At 49.0% G+C, this 16,605-nt stretch overlaps 1 protein-coding gene across 1 annotated transcript in view; it reads left to right on the plus strand.

The window, feature by feature from the left end:
- LOC119111619 (CAP-Gly domain-containing linker protein 1) overlaps nucleotides 1-16,605 on the plus strand; it is a 45,155-nt gene that overhangs the window by 15,789 nt on the left and 12,761 nt on the right. The window contains exons 2-3 of the mRNA XM_037235427.1: nucleotides 7,845-7,931; nucleotides 9,236-9,382. Of these exons, the coding sequence (XP_037091322.1) occupies nucleotides 7,871-7,931; nucleotides 9,236-9,382 (208 nt within the window). The 5' untranslated portion in view covers nucleotides 7,845-7,870. The remainder of the gene's footprint in view (nucleotides 1-7,844; nucleotides 7,932-9,235; nucleotides 9,383-16,605) is intronic.

The following is a 16,605-nucleotide window of genomic DNA, read 5'->3' on the forward strand; positions in this document are numbered from 1 at the left end:
CGAGTCAAGACTTACAGCTAGAGTCGGGGCGGAATCGAATGGAATTGGTGCACACACACACACACACACACACACACACACACACACACACACACACACACACACACACACACACACACACACACACACACACACACACACACACACACACACACACACACAATATATATATATATATATATATACATATATATATATGAATATATATATATATATATAAATATATATATATATATATATATATATAAATAGATCGGTAGATATGCATATCGGCACCTAAGGAAACACGCCTAAGCACTCCTAGTCAAGTGCCGTCAGGGCGTCAGTCGACGCGGCGGGCGAAGCGGTGCAGAGGAGGCGCCTGGCGCGCTGGTCGTGGCTCTGTGCGGGCCACCTCGAGCCCGTATGCAGGCCGCGCCGTAGGTGAACGGCGAGCGGCACGGGTCGTCCCGTGACGTCACCGGTAATCCGATCATCTGCCGGCACGGAGGGGGCCGGCTACGTCGCCGCACCGGCGCGCCGACGGCTGCATGGCCGCTAATGGAGCGCTCTGGTCACGAGAGGCGTCGCAGCGAGGCTCTGGGCGATGGCAGTGCGCAGTTACCAGGATAGAATGACGTGGGAGTGTTGGCGGTACTCAGATTCTGGAGCTGCCGCTGGTTGCATGCCTCCTTTGGCATCGCATGCGACAGAGGGGATTTACAAAAGACTGAGAGGACTTCCAGAAGCGTCCAATCTGACGCGGCACGGCGTGCGGCAGCCGCGGCGCAGCGCTTCAGCCCTGAACTGCTGACAAAGTTCCAAGGGTCCGCGCGGGACACGCCGGGCAGAGTGCAGGCGCTCTCCGGACAGCCGGGCGGAGCACGGCAGACCTTTCCCCGCACGTGGTTCAAATGTTCGTCTTTATTCTGCAGTGATCGCAGGAGACATCGTCTGTTAGTTGCAGTGCTCGCCCGTATCGCTCAGAAGTATGGATCTTAACTAAGCTGGCTATTTAATGTAAATGCCACTGGAGTTATTGAAATTACACTGCAGATCCCCAGCATTTTTCTTCCTGACATAGCTGCGGCCAGCGGATGCCCAGCATCAGCACGCCTCGGATATCAACCATAATATTCCTGATAACACATAGAGGGAACGATAATCATAGATTGATCGGATTATTATCTATCATTGCACGTAATTGCGTCATTCCACACCAATTGGGATGTTCTCAGAACCTCATCAACTTACATGGTCGCAGTACAGGTCGCATGTGGCCAAAAACACTTGGCCACCATCCCAACCATACCACCCACGCACCGCATACGGTACTCGCGTAATGCGAAACGTGTCAAGTTTGCCGAATTATATTGCAAATCCTAGTCTCGAACTAACGCTTTGAGACATTGAATAGACCTTGAGGGATGCCTTTCTCGTTATACTGCTGCACCGTGCGATATGCATCCATATATATATATATATATATATATATATATATATATATATATACATCATCTCTTTCCATGATCGTTTTGGCAGGCTCTGACGGTGTTACTGCCGCATGTCTCGGACCACGTGCTCACAACTGTACGATAACGCACACGGCAGGCTTTCCAGTGTTCAGAACGCTGTGAACGCAGAACTCTGTGTAGCGGGCGGAGATCAAAGCAAAATATAAACTCATGTGTGGGCAGACAGCCTAATTCATTGATCACGTCCGACATGTGGTCACATTTTTGTCGACCCGGAATGCCCTGGTAGCAAAGTTGAAGGCGTTTTGTAGTTTTGAAATGTTTGAACGACTTGCACCGGACAAATGACGCGCATGGGAAAGAACCAGAGTATCAATGATCCTAGGAAACACGGTTAGAGGACGTGCGTGCTTAGCATTTGGAAAGCCTATTAATACGTCAATACTTTGTTCACCACCTAATCGATGTCATGTGACAGCTGTATGACAGAGATGGCTCCATTACGATTCCGAGACTCCGCAGCTTCTGAACACCGTGGCAGTGTGCATCTCGGTTTCGGCGGCATTCGCCATCATCCTATGCTGCAAAACCACGTGCGCTATACGTCCAGCACTGACTTCAGTGAGGCCGAATCTCCGCTCTAGCCCGGGGGCCTGTAATGGCAAGCTGCGTATCGTCAGCGTACCAGACTATCGTGATACGGAAGCCGTTTGTGTGCTATGTAATAAAGCACGCGATATCGCTGCTGAATATTTTGTTTAATGACCCAAGGCAAGATGCTTGGAATGTGCCAATGGCGATATTTTTTTCTATCGTGATATCGTCTGACCCACCCTCACACGCTACGTGTGCCCATCCAGGTAGCTTTGGATCCAGCCTATAGATATTTAGGGCCGCCACATGGTATCACAGATTTAAAGTGGGCAAAAAAGCAAAGGAAAGGAAGTGTTTCAACAGCTAGCAGAATTCTTAACTGCATGTTTTTACATTCAGAACAATCTCATTGGCACGAAGTTCCGGCTCTGAGCAATGCTAACATGCGCCGCTTCTGTGGCACACGCACAATGACATTGCCGGATCGTTTATGTCATCGTTCGCGTGCCGCCTCTTTGGTGTAGGTAAACAGGGCTCACAGCCGAAAGATCTTTCCAATGGAATTTCGGAAAGATCTGTACGCTAACATACATGTATTACAATTTTTCAGGCACACAAAATGTTTTTAGCGTGAAAAACAGGCACCGGGAAAGCTGTAACAGTTATACCACTGACCTCTTTTTGGTTCATTTTAATGTGTATCATAACACTTACGGTTATCGTTTCTTTCATAATCACGATGCTATTTGTCAACTTTGCGCTCAATAAAATACAACAGTCGTTTAGGAGGGCGGGAGGGATCTCGAGGGCGATTCTCGATTGGCCCAGAGAAATGCTTACCTCTGAGTATTGGAAAGCGCAGCTCGTTTTATGACTTGGCGTGACGCGAATTAATTTCTCACGCGACAGTTAGACGCATGCCTGGAAAGGGCGTATTGAATCAATTTTTGCGCGGTTGCCGTAAGCACGCAATATAACAGCAATAGCTAATGAAACAGTAACATAAAAGAAATCGTGTCTAAAAGACATCTAATACGACAAAGTGCGTATGTTCAGATTAGAAATGTCTAGGGCTTCCACATGGTTTGCAGATAAAAGTGGGAACGTCATAGAACTACTGGGATACGCGACCCTCCAAATAAGAAAAGATAATGTACGTGGGCTTGACTGTTGCTGCAAGTTAAGAACACTTTGTAAATATACTACACTGAGTTCGTTAGCCAGCGGTTAAGCTCTGGTTTGTGTGCGTGTTTGAACTGGCGTGACACCCTCCCAAGCACTGTTCTTTTTTGAAGAGGCACCAGATAAACGGACCGGCCACAGTCAAAACACCATTTTTAAAAAAAACCGATTCCATTGGTATCCGGGCAATTACCCCTTGTGCACCAACTTATACCATGAGCAATTTGTAGAGAGCTTGACAGGGCGCAAATGACAGGGTACGTGCATGTTATTCACAAATGGATAACCCATGGAGAGGTAATGTAGGAAGATACCCCACCCTCCCGCTCAAGGATTTAGAGATATGACCGAAAAATAAGTTATCATATGACTTCATCTAGCACACAATCCCCAGGCGTCATTCAACGATGGCCTGGATTTCTTTCCCAATCTCTCGCGTCGTTTCCTTTAACCCACAAATGCCTTTTTCCATAACTCACAGCAGCTCGATTGAAAATAGCCTCCCAAAGCGGCATGTGAGATTCTTATACCCCACCCAAGTGTACTTCCACAAACACTATAACGCAAATTCAATCTATGATATTTCCATCCCCATCCGATGCATTTTTGTTCATTGTACCATCGGTTCTGAAAGCAAAGAAGTCTCCAGCCTGTTGAAATGTCTATGATATCCCCATTTCCATCCGATAAAGTACAACCGATCATTGCACTAGAGTGGGTCTGATAACAAAGAAGTCTCTAGAGCCGGCTAAAGGAGCTCTGTTGATCTCTAAATGCTGAGCCTTCGTGACGCATGCATGCATGAACAACAAGACTCATCACCATCAGAAACGAAATATAAAAATGCCATTGTGTGACTTGCAGCAATCGCTTAGAATACAACTGTGTTGTGGTGACCGCTGTGCCCCCGTGGCATCAATAACAAATATTGTGTCAGGAGGACGCAATACGGGAACTATAGCAGCAGTATTAAGCTGAAATACTGCTAGCAAAAGCATTCTTTCCACATTTACAGAGAGAGAGAGAGAGAGAGAGAGAGAGAGAGAGAGAGAGAGAGAGAGAGAGAGAGAGAGAGAGAGAGAGAGAGAGAGGAGAGAGAGAGAGAGAGAGAGAGAGAGAGAGAGAGAGAGAGAGAGAGAGAGAGAGAGAGAGAGAGAGAGAGAGAGAGAGAGAGAGAGAGAGAGAGAGAGAGAGAGAGAGAGAGAGAGAGATAGAGAGAGAGAGAGAGAGAGAGAGAGAGAGAGAGAGAGAGAGAGAGAGAGAGAGAGAGAGAGAGAGAGAGAGAGAGAGAGAGAGAGAGAGAGAGAGAGAGAGAGAGAGAGAGAGAGAGAGAGAGAGAGAGAGAGAGAGAGAGAGAGAGAGAGAGAGAGAGAGAGAGAGAGAGAGAGAGAGAGAGAGAGAGAGAGAGAGAGAGAGAGAGAGAGAGAGAGAGAGAGAGAGAGAGAGAGAGAGAGAGAGAGAGAGAGAGAGAGAGAGAGAGAGAGAAGAGAGAGAGAGAGAGAGAGAGAGAGAAGAGAGAGAGAGAGAGAGAGAGGAGATAGAGAGAGAGTGAGGAAGAGAGAGAGAGAAGAAGAGAGAGAGAGAGAGAAGAGAGAAGAAGAAGAGAGAGAGAGAGGGAGAGAGAGAGAGAAAAGAGAAAGAGAAGAGTAGAGAGAAGAAGAGAGGAGAGAGAGAGGAGAGAGAGAGAGAAAAGAGAGAGAAGAATATATATAATAGTTATATAAGTCTAGATATAATGAATATATATATATATATATATAGATATAAATAATATATAAATATATATATTATATTATATATATATAATAATAGATATATAATATATATATATATAATGTATATATCACAAACCTACATACGTAACCTCACACACACACACAATATATACTAATATATATATCATAATATATTATATATATATATATATATATATATATACATACATATTACATATATATATTATATTCGCCGCGGAAGTTTTGACTTGATAAGTATCGGGAAGTAAGCCGTTCCTCCTCGGTTCCCGCCAGCCGACAGGGATTTTCAACGATTCCGGCCGGCAGACGGAGTATTTGACCGCTCCAGCCGGCCAGCCGAATCTTCGATCGCCCTGCTGCCGGTGGAGCATTTGACCGTTCCCGCCGGCCGGCTCGGTCGGGGCTTTCATTGAGCAGTCGGATCAGTCCCATTCATACCGAGCGGCGTCGGCGCCGTCGGCCGCGAGGAGAGCGGGACAGAACCCGAGCCCTCTGCCCGCCGGCCGCGGCGCCGTCGGCCGCAAGGAGAGCGACACAGAACCCGAACCCTCTGCCCGCCGGCCGCGGCGCCCACGGCCGGCGGCGGCTCAGTCTGTCAGGACACCTCCCCGCCAGCCGGCGGCAGCCCTCCTTCAGTTCTCCCGCCTGTTTACCACGCAAGACCAGCCCGCGGCGTGAATGAAACCATTTTGCAGTAAATTTGGTCAACACGGGAGTGTAAAAGTGAACGCGCTCTATCGTGACGCTCGAGGAAAATATGGAGCGACTTTGACGAGAGTTTGCTGTCGAATGGTCTTGAATCACTGGAAATTATTACCACATTTTGTTGGGTTTGAAGGAAACTGCACCTTATGCAACAGGTTTGGCCACATAAAGCACCGGAGCTGACGGCAAATGACGTCAGCTCCGGCAAATGACGTCAGCTTACGTCATCCAGTGCCCTGATAGCATCTACTGTCTGCATCTATCTGCCCCGTTTCGTGCCAAAAGATGCTGCATTTTCTTCGTTCGCTGAGCGTCGTGCAACAGGAGTTGCGACACTTCTGCGCCCGGCGAATCAGTGTGGCAAGGCCTTTGTCGCATCGTCCATCTGGAGTTCATCCACAGGAGGATGCATTCAAATGAGCTTAAATATTAAGCAGCCTGTGATAGAATGAAGGATATTATAGCAGTGTTACGTTTAGGCTTACAGCCGAATCCTTGTGAGCGAAGCATGTATATATATGTATATATATATATATATATATATATATATATATATATATATATATATATATATATATATATACCGGTGACATAAGCGTTTCTTTGAATGCGTTCTGACGAACTCACTGATTGATAACTGTATCGTGATGTTACTGGCGTGCGCCTGAGTCCGCCCCTGCTCGCGCCGCCAGTGTTGCTGTACCTCGGTCCGCCGCTGCCCCGACCTGCGGTGTACTGCCTGGGGCGCCGCCCGCCGGGGTCGGCGCCGTCTGCTCGCCTCGCGTGTTAAGACAGTTACCGTCTCGCAGCGCTCGTGTTTGGTCTGAATGACCGTGGTTCGACTGAAGGGAGCGCGAGCAGACAGAACACGTAGGACTTGAATAACGACAAAATTGGTTGGCCAAGCGATTACATCTGCTGAAGTATTGCTCTTAGTTCTGTGCGTAGACATGAGTATTAGCCTTATTCGTCGAAGAAAAAATAACAAGGAGAACAGACACATAGGTGCATTGATATCCACTCCTGCTATTCGTTTTGATAAAGGCCGCATGCCTTAAAAAGATATTCATAAGGCAACAGATATCGGCAACATGCCTTCATCGGAACGTATAGAAGAAATGAATATCATCACATCTATATCTACATTCTCCTGGCTTTTCTCCGAGGAATGAGGCTATTACTACTAAATCATCTATATGACTAATGTTCCTCACAAATACGCTTAACGACTCACGTAATTCAGTTCTGTTCACTTGGATTTGGACATTGAGGGCTATATGATCTTCTAGCTTGTCTTGTCAGACCTGCGATGATGTCACAAACGGAAATTTGCAAGCACCTCTCAAATGAAACTACGTTACTTCCCAATTATCCGTCACGTATAGTTTCAGCTCACACAAACGGTAGTCTAGACACAACCAGCGGCCGTTTTCAGCGTGAAAGCGTTTGCCTTTTTCATTGCACTGTATGGACCGAATGACAATCGAAACGAAAATGACAAATGACAATCGGTACGAAACAATCGCCCACACACGCCTTTTTCCTGCCTTTGCAGGCCTTCGCCCTGCCGGCAAACAAGGGCGTGGTGGGTGTGTGCTCCTACTTGTCAGATGACAACTGTGCTCAGTGGCCGCACCGCAGCACCCGCCACCTCTTGATGACTGTGGGGGCGGTACCAAACATATGCCATTTTCAAGCGGGCTTGGTGTGGCTCGGGCACCCACCATCTCCTGGCCACCATCTCCTGGTCAGAGCAGGCCTCATGTCAACTTCCAACAGGAATTAGCGCCAGCTTAAACGTGTACCTTTTCCTGCCACGTTTGCTGGTTCTTGCACTTCATACGCGCGGTTCCTCCAGGCAGGAGTGTGAGCAGACGCAGACGTTCGCTCTCTCCTGCTGCCTCTCCTGGATAGGGCAGTTCAGACGCACAGTCCGTTCTGACAGGACTGTGAGGGAACTCAGACGTTCGCCCTCTCCAGCTACCTCTCCTGGATGGAGCAGTTCAGACGCACAGTCCGTTCCGACAGGACTGTGAGCGAACTCAGACGTTCGCCCTCTTCAGCTACCTCTCCTGGATGGAGCAGTTCAGACGCACAGTCCGTTCTGACAGGACCGTGAGCGAACTCAGACGTTCGCTCTCTCTTTTGACAGGGGCGCACTCGGCCGTTCACGACGCCATGGAGGACGCAGACCAGCAGAGGCGGATAAGTGAGCCCGCCGTTTCACGGAAAATTTCAGGTAAGCCTGTCCACCGGCGAATGAAATCACGCCGATGCAGTCGGGTCGCATGCAAACGGGATAGGGACCGCACGTGTGTTAGTGATGGCTCTTTTTCATCTGTATCATCGCGGACCGGTGCTATCCATCATCACTATCATCACGGACCGGTGCTATCTATCATCACTATCATCGCGGACCGGTAAAGGTATCGGCCCAAGGTCTGACCCGCATCAAACGCGTTTTTATCGGGGAGATAAACTGGGCATACTGGCTTCGCAATAGCCAACGCGCTTGCTGCGTGGCTGTGTGGTTGGCTGGCCGGTGTGAGCGCGTACCAGCCGCCGGGCTTGGGCAGGCGATTGATCGGGGCGCAGGCTCGCGCGCTCCTGCTGCTGACAGCCGGTGACGTGGAAGCCAGATCCCAGTGCACCCGGATGTCCGCACCGTCCCCTCCCCACCTCCGCCTCCCCCTCCCATTGAATGGGCGGCACCGCGACGTTTGCGACACGAAATCTCTTAAGCTTATCGTAACACGTTTTCCATGCAAATTCAGGTGCATACGGTATGCTGAGGCGAAGAATGTCCCGCAAATGTGACAAAATTTTGTATTCATGACGGGATCAAATGCTCAATCCCATCACCCACAGTGGTCATAAGAGCCACTTGACAGAACGTGATGTAAATGACCTCGGCTTCTGTCGGTCATAATGCGCGATATGTATAAGGGCCTAATACCTTCACAATGCCTAAGGCCATTATGTATGTGTAGTTCCAAGCGTCATATTTCATAGTGAGCGACGAATAGTTCCACTAGCTGTCAGGCAGCCCTGGCCTGTCCCTAGCATCCGCTGACCCACCTCTGACCCCGCCCACGGGACAGCGTATAGAACTCACCGCGGCCAACTCAGACCAAGCTGGCAGCCGGTGCCAGCGGCCGCCGTCCAGCCCCGCAGATGATCACTGAGCTTAGAGGTGATGTGGTCTCCAGCTCTGGTGGGGGTGGCTCGCCATGGTAAATGCAATGTTTTCCAGGAACCTAGTGCCGGCACACCTGTGGCACTAGCCATAACATGTCGTCACCGGACCTGAACCAACAAGATTTTTTAAGCGGCATTACCTGCGCCAGCTTTCACTGCATTAGATGCAAGCCGGCACTCCCTGTTACTAGCAGAGCCCCACCACTGCCAACACAGATACCACTGCGGTGCTGCTGTTGTGGTGGTGCCAAAAACCCTACCTGTCTATGCTCATCAATGTGTCTGTGTGTCTGCGACTGCAAGTGTCCTGCAGGTGGTCGGTGACGTGCCGCCTCTGCCCGGCAGACCAGGTGCTGACGGCGGACACAGACAGCTTCATGGTGGGCGAGAGGGTTTGGGTCGGCGGTACACTGCCCGGGCGCATCGCCTACATCGGCGAGACGAAGCTGGGAGCCGGCGACTGGGCGGGCGTGGTGCTCGACAAGCCGGTCGGTGAGTTGGACCCCGGGCAGTGACGTCACAGCGCTGACAGCGGCGACCAGCTCAGTTTACAAAGTATGCCAATTACCAACGTCCACAGCCTTTTTGCCACGGGAGAGGATAGTTGATGAGAGGAAGGGAATAGAAAATGTCTTGAATGCTTACGTCATGCAATGAGCGCTGGGTTACCTATTACCCACTGACAGGCTACCAATTGACGACACCACTTTTCAGGCTTCTTCTTTGGCTTCTGAATGACCACCTTGGAGCACTGCGGCCCGTGATCTGTCTTCTCCCTCCCATTATCCGGCAAAATCGTCAGCTGGCTACGCATTCTCTTCCCTAAAGGGACTAGGCCTACCAAAAAGTGTTCTGTTGCTTTCGTTTTCTAGGCCGGGCAGAGCGCTTGAATCCCAAGGTCAGCTTTCCGATCTCAACACATCTGATGTAATGTCATTGTTGCGTTTCGGCTTTTACCATAACGTTACATGTCCTAAGACGCTGTGAATTTATCACCTCTCGCCTATCACTTGCGTTCGTTCAAGGCCAAAACTTTGTAGAATGGTTGCGGCTTTACCAGAAAAATTATGGCAAAAAAGACAGCAAACAAACAAACGGGCGCGTACTTACTTGCGATAGGCGCGTGAGGTTTTCTGTGACGCGCGTGCTCGCGTTTAGTGCCTCGCCACCTCCGATGGCAAATGCCTGACTTTTGGACAACACGTTTTGGTTCGTCATTGACGTTCGGTAAGCGCCTGGAGTATTCGAATGGCATGCATACGCGCGTTTGGCCTGAATGTAATCGGTATTGTGTTTGACAGCTGTCCACGGAGATTTGCCCGCTCACGCTCTGGGAGAATTGCATCAACAACAAAAAGACAAGGATTCGCCAGATTCCGCGCTTTTTGATGTTTATGACTGCCCCGCAGATATCCACCTTTTCGCGGTAGAGATGCATTAAGTGGCTTCTGGTGCAAGGGTGCGCGTAAGTGTTCTTCTCTCCTTGCTGTGACAACGGCGACGTGCGTCTTGTTCGTTTTTTATAAAAAGATCAGCGCCTGATGCTCGAAAGGCTAGTTTTACTCTCCATTGATCTCGATAGGTGCATGGTTAAGGAATAAGGAAGAGATGATGGACTACTGAACGAAGGTTTGAAAGATGACCTCGCATCAGACACACACTTAGCGTGTGGATATTTCTCATGCATACGCCACGTCGCATAAGCGAGCTGGCGCCAGGAAGCTAATTACCGCATTCAAACGCCTACGCACCTGGCAGTCAGTCGATGAACACATAGTAGACAAGCTGCAAGTGGTATCATGGGTGCAGAGTATGTATACTGATGTCCCTTCTATTTTGGGCCGCCCAATAAGGTAATTGTCCGAATAAGGGCCGCCATATTTCGTGACGTTTGCCATGGCCGTCTACCGTCGCATGACCTCGGGTTCGGACGTCGACCCCAAAGCAACGCTTGACGCCTTCGCGTACCTGTAAGATTGATCGTCGAAAGGGCCAAAGCTTGCGTAGCACACTTCAGCGCGATGATAATTCATGCACGGGATTGCCAAGCTTTCAGATGCGGATATTTGCAAGCGAGTTTGAACACACAAACGTTCGAATGTACCGCGCTCTTAAAGCCGGGCCGATCGTCACCAAATCTTCACCGACGGCTGCCACGGTTCAGCGGACTCGCCATGGTTTTCGGGTTTGTGGTGGATTGCGGTGGTTTTGAGGCACTCGGTGCCGCGTGGCGAGCCTCGCGCCGTAACCCGGAGGTCAGAAAAAATCAGGTGGCCGGGGTTACACCAGATCATGAGGCGGCGCGCTCGGACCCGCCTGCCAGCGGGAAACACCCACGCCGACGCGGGCGGGGTGCTATGTGGTGGTGCGACCGGTGGGCGGCGACCGGTATACGCGTGAAGCGCGTGCATCGTGCTGAACCTCGACGTCAGCTACACGCCGTCAAATCCGATGTCAATGTTAGAAATGTTGTCAATGTCAGCAAATTTGGCAGCACGATCTCCAAATTTGACGTGCGAGCAGATAGCCCGTGGGAAATACGGCCTGTCAAAAAGACAGGTCTGTGACTCGGCGCGCGCGTGGGGCCCTTGCGTACCTTTTGTGTCCTTAGTACTTACGAGGCACATAACTCACGCCTCTGCCGCGTGCTGCTCGTTTTTTCTCTGTTGCAGTGAAGTGCGGCGGGGGAACAACCATCTAGGCCGGTTTTATCCGGCGCAGCGTGCTAATGCGCCAGCGAGGCGGATGTGAATGATTCGTGCCCAGGTGCTTTCGGCACTGGATGGGTGGTGTCCCGCTGATGAGATTTGACACTGGATGGGTGGTGGTGTCCCGTTGATGAGATTTGGAATGCTGTATCCATGGGGAGTTCAAATCTCAGCAATATTCGTATTTTGCCTACGCTCCGTCACGGCGAAGGTCAGGAGCTGTGAGCAGGTATGCCCCCTTTACTCATTGGATTGGCTGTGTCCAGCGTCTACGACGGGACGAGCTGGAGGCGCCAAATGTGACACATGAGATGAGACTTGAGATTTGGCGTGCTGGGTATCGTAGAGCATTTAAACCTCACTGATGTGCGTGATTCGTCCACGTGTAGACAGCAGCATGATCAGCGACAGCATGACATCGACGACACGCGTGGACCTGCCCCCCCCCCTCATGTTGTGGTGCTTGAGCCAGCCTCGTTTTCGCTCAATTTTTTAATCACAGACTGGGATCCGATTCAGCGCACGACTCAAAGCCGCTCCAATTTTTTTAATCGACTCAGTTCAGACCCATTGCTCGCGTGAAGTCATTTGACTGGCGACTTACACAGGTTGCAAAGATCCGGTTCGGCTCTGGCTCGTATATATACATAAATATATATATATATATATATATATATATATATATATATATATATATATAGCCATACAGCCGTCGGTACATGATGGCTTTAAGTGCAGCTGTAAGGCTAGCATAATCCATCTGGCACCTGCAACCCAGATCCCTTAGTTACCAAACATGCAGTGTGGACTTGACTGCACTTAAGCTGACATTTGGCACTCTGAGCCTATCAAGTATCAGCCAAGTGCATTCACACGTAGGTAATCTCATTTTCATTAGCTGGTACTAGCCACGCCATCAGCGTTGGTGTCAGTTATGCAACATCTCAATATCGGATGGCAGTTCCTGCAATAGCGGTGGGCTAACATAGGGTACAATTATAAGATGGCCTTATCTACTTACCTGAACTTAATAAGCATTACCAACTACAGCTGCATTTCTCACAAAGCTCACAAACAATCCCAGCAAAAAACCACGTCACTCGAGCCGCGTCTTCCAGTCAGCCAGGTGCTATACTGAGCCCTGAACAACTGAACGAGAGATAGGCGAACCTACGCGCTGACCGTTATTTCCACCAGGATACCTAAAACTCGTCTGGTCAGTTCACTCTATGATTACCTTTCATTACTTTACCGGCATTCCAAGACTACTCAATTAAAAGCCTTCCTTCATTTGGAGCGCACTCTATTACTACTCGACAGCTAATGGAGAAGACGCTGCATTACAAACGCACGAAACATGACGCCAAATTTGCCCCGTTCTCTCGTCCCTGGGCTGCGCGAAAATAAATAGGGAGTGCAGCACAGAGAGAGAGAGAGAGAGAGAGAGAGAGAGAGAGAGAGAGAGAGAGAGAGAGAGAGAGAGAGAGAGAGAGAGAGAGAGAGAGAGAGAGAGAGAGAGAGAGAGAGAGAGAGAGAGAGAGAGAGAGAGAGAGAGAGAGAGAGAGAGAGAGAGAGAGAGAGAGAGAGAGAGAGAGAGAGAGGAGAGAGAGAGAGAGAGAGAGAGAGAGAGAGAGAGAGAGAGAGAGAGAGAGAGAGAGAGAGAGAGAGAGAGAGAGAGAGAGAGAGAGAGAGAGCACATGTGCACAATATTTCCTGACGAAAATTTACTTTGGGTATGTGCCGATCAACGCAGTGAATATTCTTTGCCTACAAGCCCCTCCGAAGTAGGATGCTACCTAGCTGATAATACATCTGTGTTAATGAGAATGGTTATATGCGGAATGCTTGATTTACGTAGTCACTTATCACAACAAAACGTTTGCAGCGTGCTTGCCCTCCGAGGTATTTCTGCCGGAGGCCGCCACTCGCTGCATCGGGAGACGATGGGAGACGCTCTATGCGTGGGAGACGTTTGTATTTGTTTTGCTAGCCTTGGGCATAGTTTTTCTCTCCTGCCAGCGAGGGTTTCCATGCCCAAGCGTTGCAAGATATGCTAGGATTTTCCCGTACAGCCGAAGATTATTTTCAAAGCTCTCTTCTGCACTTTCTCAAGACGTTGCGCCTGCTTGGCAATGGGTCTCACATGAAGAACCGTTGCACAGTATTTTAGCAATGGTCGGATGTAACATACACCCAAACAGGCTGCTCCTGCGGTGGATTGTACTTCTTTATTTTTTAGAGCATATATAAAGCTTTCAATGCTTTGGTTCCAATCTCATCCACATGTGCTTACCATGACATGTCATTTGATATTGTTACACCTAAGAGCTTAGTTTTGGTGGCAGTTTGCAAGCTTTTTCTCTTATCACGATGTCCGGTATTGCTAATGGTTTCTGGGCTGTAAAAAAATGCATGACTTGATACTAGTCAGTGTCATCTTGTTTGCTGTTGCCCAAGCACTAACCTTGTCAGTGTGCTCTTGCGAATGGCAGTGCCGATGTACTTGGTGGATTCGACACGCCTGGTATATAGTAAGGTCATGTACATACTTCAGTAGGTTCTCAGTATTAGCAGCGGCGCCGTTAACCTTGGCCAGGAAATGTAACCGGGCCAACTAGGGCGCCTTGTGAAGTGCCGCATGTTATCGTTCTCCAATGACTCGTGGTTCCATCTGGCATCTTGAGCCCCTGCTGACGGTCTTGTAAGGATCAACATAGCCACTTTGCATACCCGGAGCCAAGTTCCATTGCAAGCATGTTCTGGAGAGCCGTTGTGTGATTAATGAAGTCAAATCCATTCTTAAAATCATACATTGACGTCTTGGTGGTGGGCAAGGCGGTATGATCTGGTGCGGCCCTGAATAAGAGATGGAATGTCATCCAGTTTTAGTTCGAAATGCATTTACGCAACAGGGGCAGATCGTGCTTGGACGCCCTTTGCTACAACCCGTAATGGATGCGTGTGACGAGACAGTATTTTCGAATTCAAAGGTTCAGGAACCCATCCCAGTCAGCTGATTCGCGTGCGTGGACCGGATTTTTCGGTATTATTGGTAATGCGGCACGCTCACTGATGCCAATTTGCTGGCGCCTGGAGAAAAGGGAGCAGGGGAGTAGAATGGTGTCTTCGTAGGATACTTTGGCTGCGGTCCAGCGTATGGATGGCGGTGCCATACCACGGACGTAGTTTCTTTAGATGTTTTGAGGGACCGAATCGTGAAAAGTTATGAAGCCTGCTTCCAAAATTTGCCAACTATCGGGTTTCTCCCCGGATTTGGCCCACTTGTGTTTCAAAGTTAGGGGGCTAGAGCCCAAACTGGGGGGGGGGGGGGGGGGGGTAACACCCTTGTGCCGTACGAGACGTGGATAAGTGCTGTTTTAGAGCTTGGACGGACCTGTCTAGACTTGGAATTCAACAGAACTGATGTGCTTTCTTTATAGATGAGATGCGTCTTCTAGATCCATACAATTTGAGAACTTGCCCTGTGCATTCATAGCACTGACGAGGGTGATTTGCAACACCCCACAATGTTGATGTATTTCTTTAATTGTGCTCAGTTACTTTTAAAGCTATAAATAAAAATTGATCAATATTTTCTAATCTTTATATCACCATGTCCTACCCCTACCGGCGAGTTACAAAAGTTACATTTTGGCATCTGCCGCCCCGGTGTTATCAGCAGCCCAGGATATGCACACCTGCTGTATTGATGTGCTTGCACACTTCGACGCGCTGCCGACCAAGGCCAGCGACCCCCATGCGGGCCCACCCGCATATCATCTTCCAACTGTTCCACGAGGTTCCGGCGAGGACACTGACACAGCGGGGCACGACCTTCGGAGGCATTTCCGGGCCCGAAATGTTGATTACCCGAGGTTTCCATTGTGTTGTGTCCTGTCTCGTTAACCCTAGTGAAGATATGGTTCGGCGGGAGGTGGCAGGGCCTCCCCGGTCCTGTGAAGGCCGGCATGCGCCGCCCTGTTACCGCCTGCTGCGCCGCACTCGCCGCCGATGCGAGGAGCCGCAGTGTTCTGGGCCGTATGGTCACACCACAAGGTCGTTCAACGATTTCCATTCCGTTATCCTTTACAGGAACGTTTTTGGTGTTCTGCTAGTGAAAGGTCGTACCTCAAAATTAAGGGTAAGATGCTCATGCACTAGAATTTCAATGTTCGGGGCCGAGTGCTTTCCCTTTCATCATGGTGTGGTGCTGACATGCATCCTTTGAGGGGCAAGTCAAGAGGTCACGGCGATGTTACTACAAAGTACAAGGTTAGGAGTTTGATCCTTCCCCAAGTGTCTTCACCGCACAAGTTCATAGGGCGCCACTTCAGGTGCGTCAATCCATCGCTCCGCCTTCGATGGCACGCAACGACGTCTCATGGCCTTGCTCGTCTGATGGCTATTTTTGGTTCTGCTTCGTAAGGCAGCGCGTTCTGCTCGCTATAGACAATCGTATGGCATCCACTTGAGCACAAAGCTGTGGCAATAGACCGCGGGTCTGTGGACAAATTGGTTTACCGGCGTGTCATCCGCCCTGATCCAGCCTTTTATGAAGAAATATCCTCAAGAAGTCCAGGGTGCAAAAACTGTAGACGTGACTGATGATATTATGAGATGGCATAAGAAATATAATGTAAATACAATGAATGATGGTGCATAAAAATCAGTGAGGATTATTTACTAAGATATCCTTTAATGATGATGGCATCATTTTAAAATACCAATGTATATATATATATATATATATATATATATATATATATATATATAAACATTTCATTATATATATCATATCTTTCACATGTACAAATATGCATTTCACTTCTTTTCACGTCATTAACAGCTGATGTGCTAATGAAACAATGACAGTAAAATTTCACTATTTTGCCTTATAATTAGGGCAATATTTATTCGAATCTTATAAAACACACAACGCACTCTTACGGCAAATGCTCTATAAGGGGGTTTGAACTGAAAAAAGCCACTTTAAAGATCATTCGGACC

The sequence above is a fragment of the Pollicipes pollicipes genome, unplaced genomic scaffold, assembly GCF_011947565.3.
Source record: "Pollicipes pollicipes isolate AB1234 unplaced genomic scaffold, Ppol_2.1 Scaffold_7261;HRSCAF=8764_pilon_pilon_pilon, whole genome shotgun sequence".
NCBI lineage: Eukaryota > Metazoa > Arthropoda > Thecostraca > Pollicipedomorpha > Pollicipedidae > Pollicipes > Pollicipes pollicipes.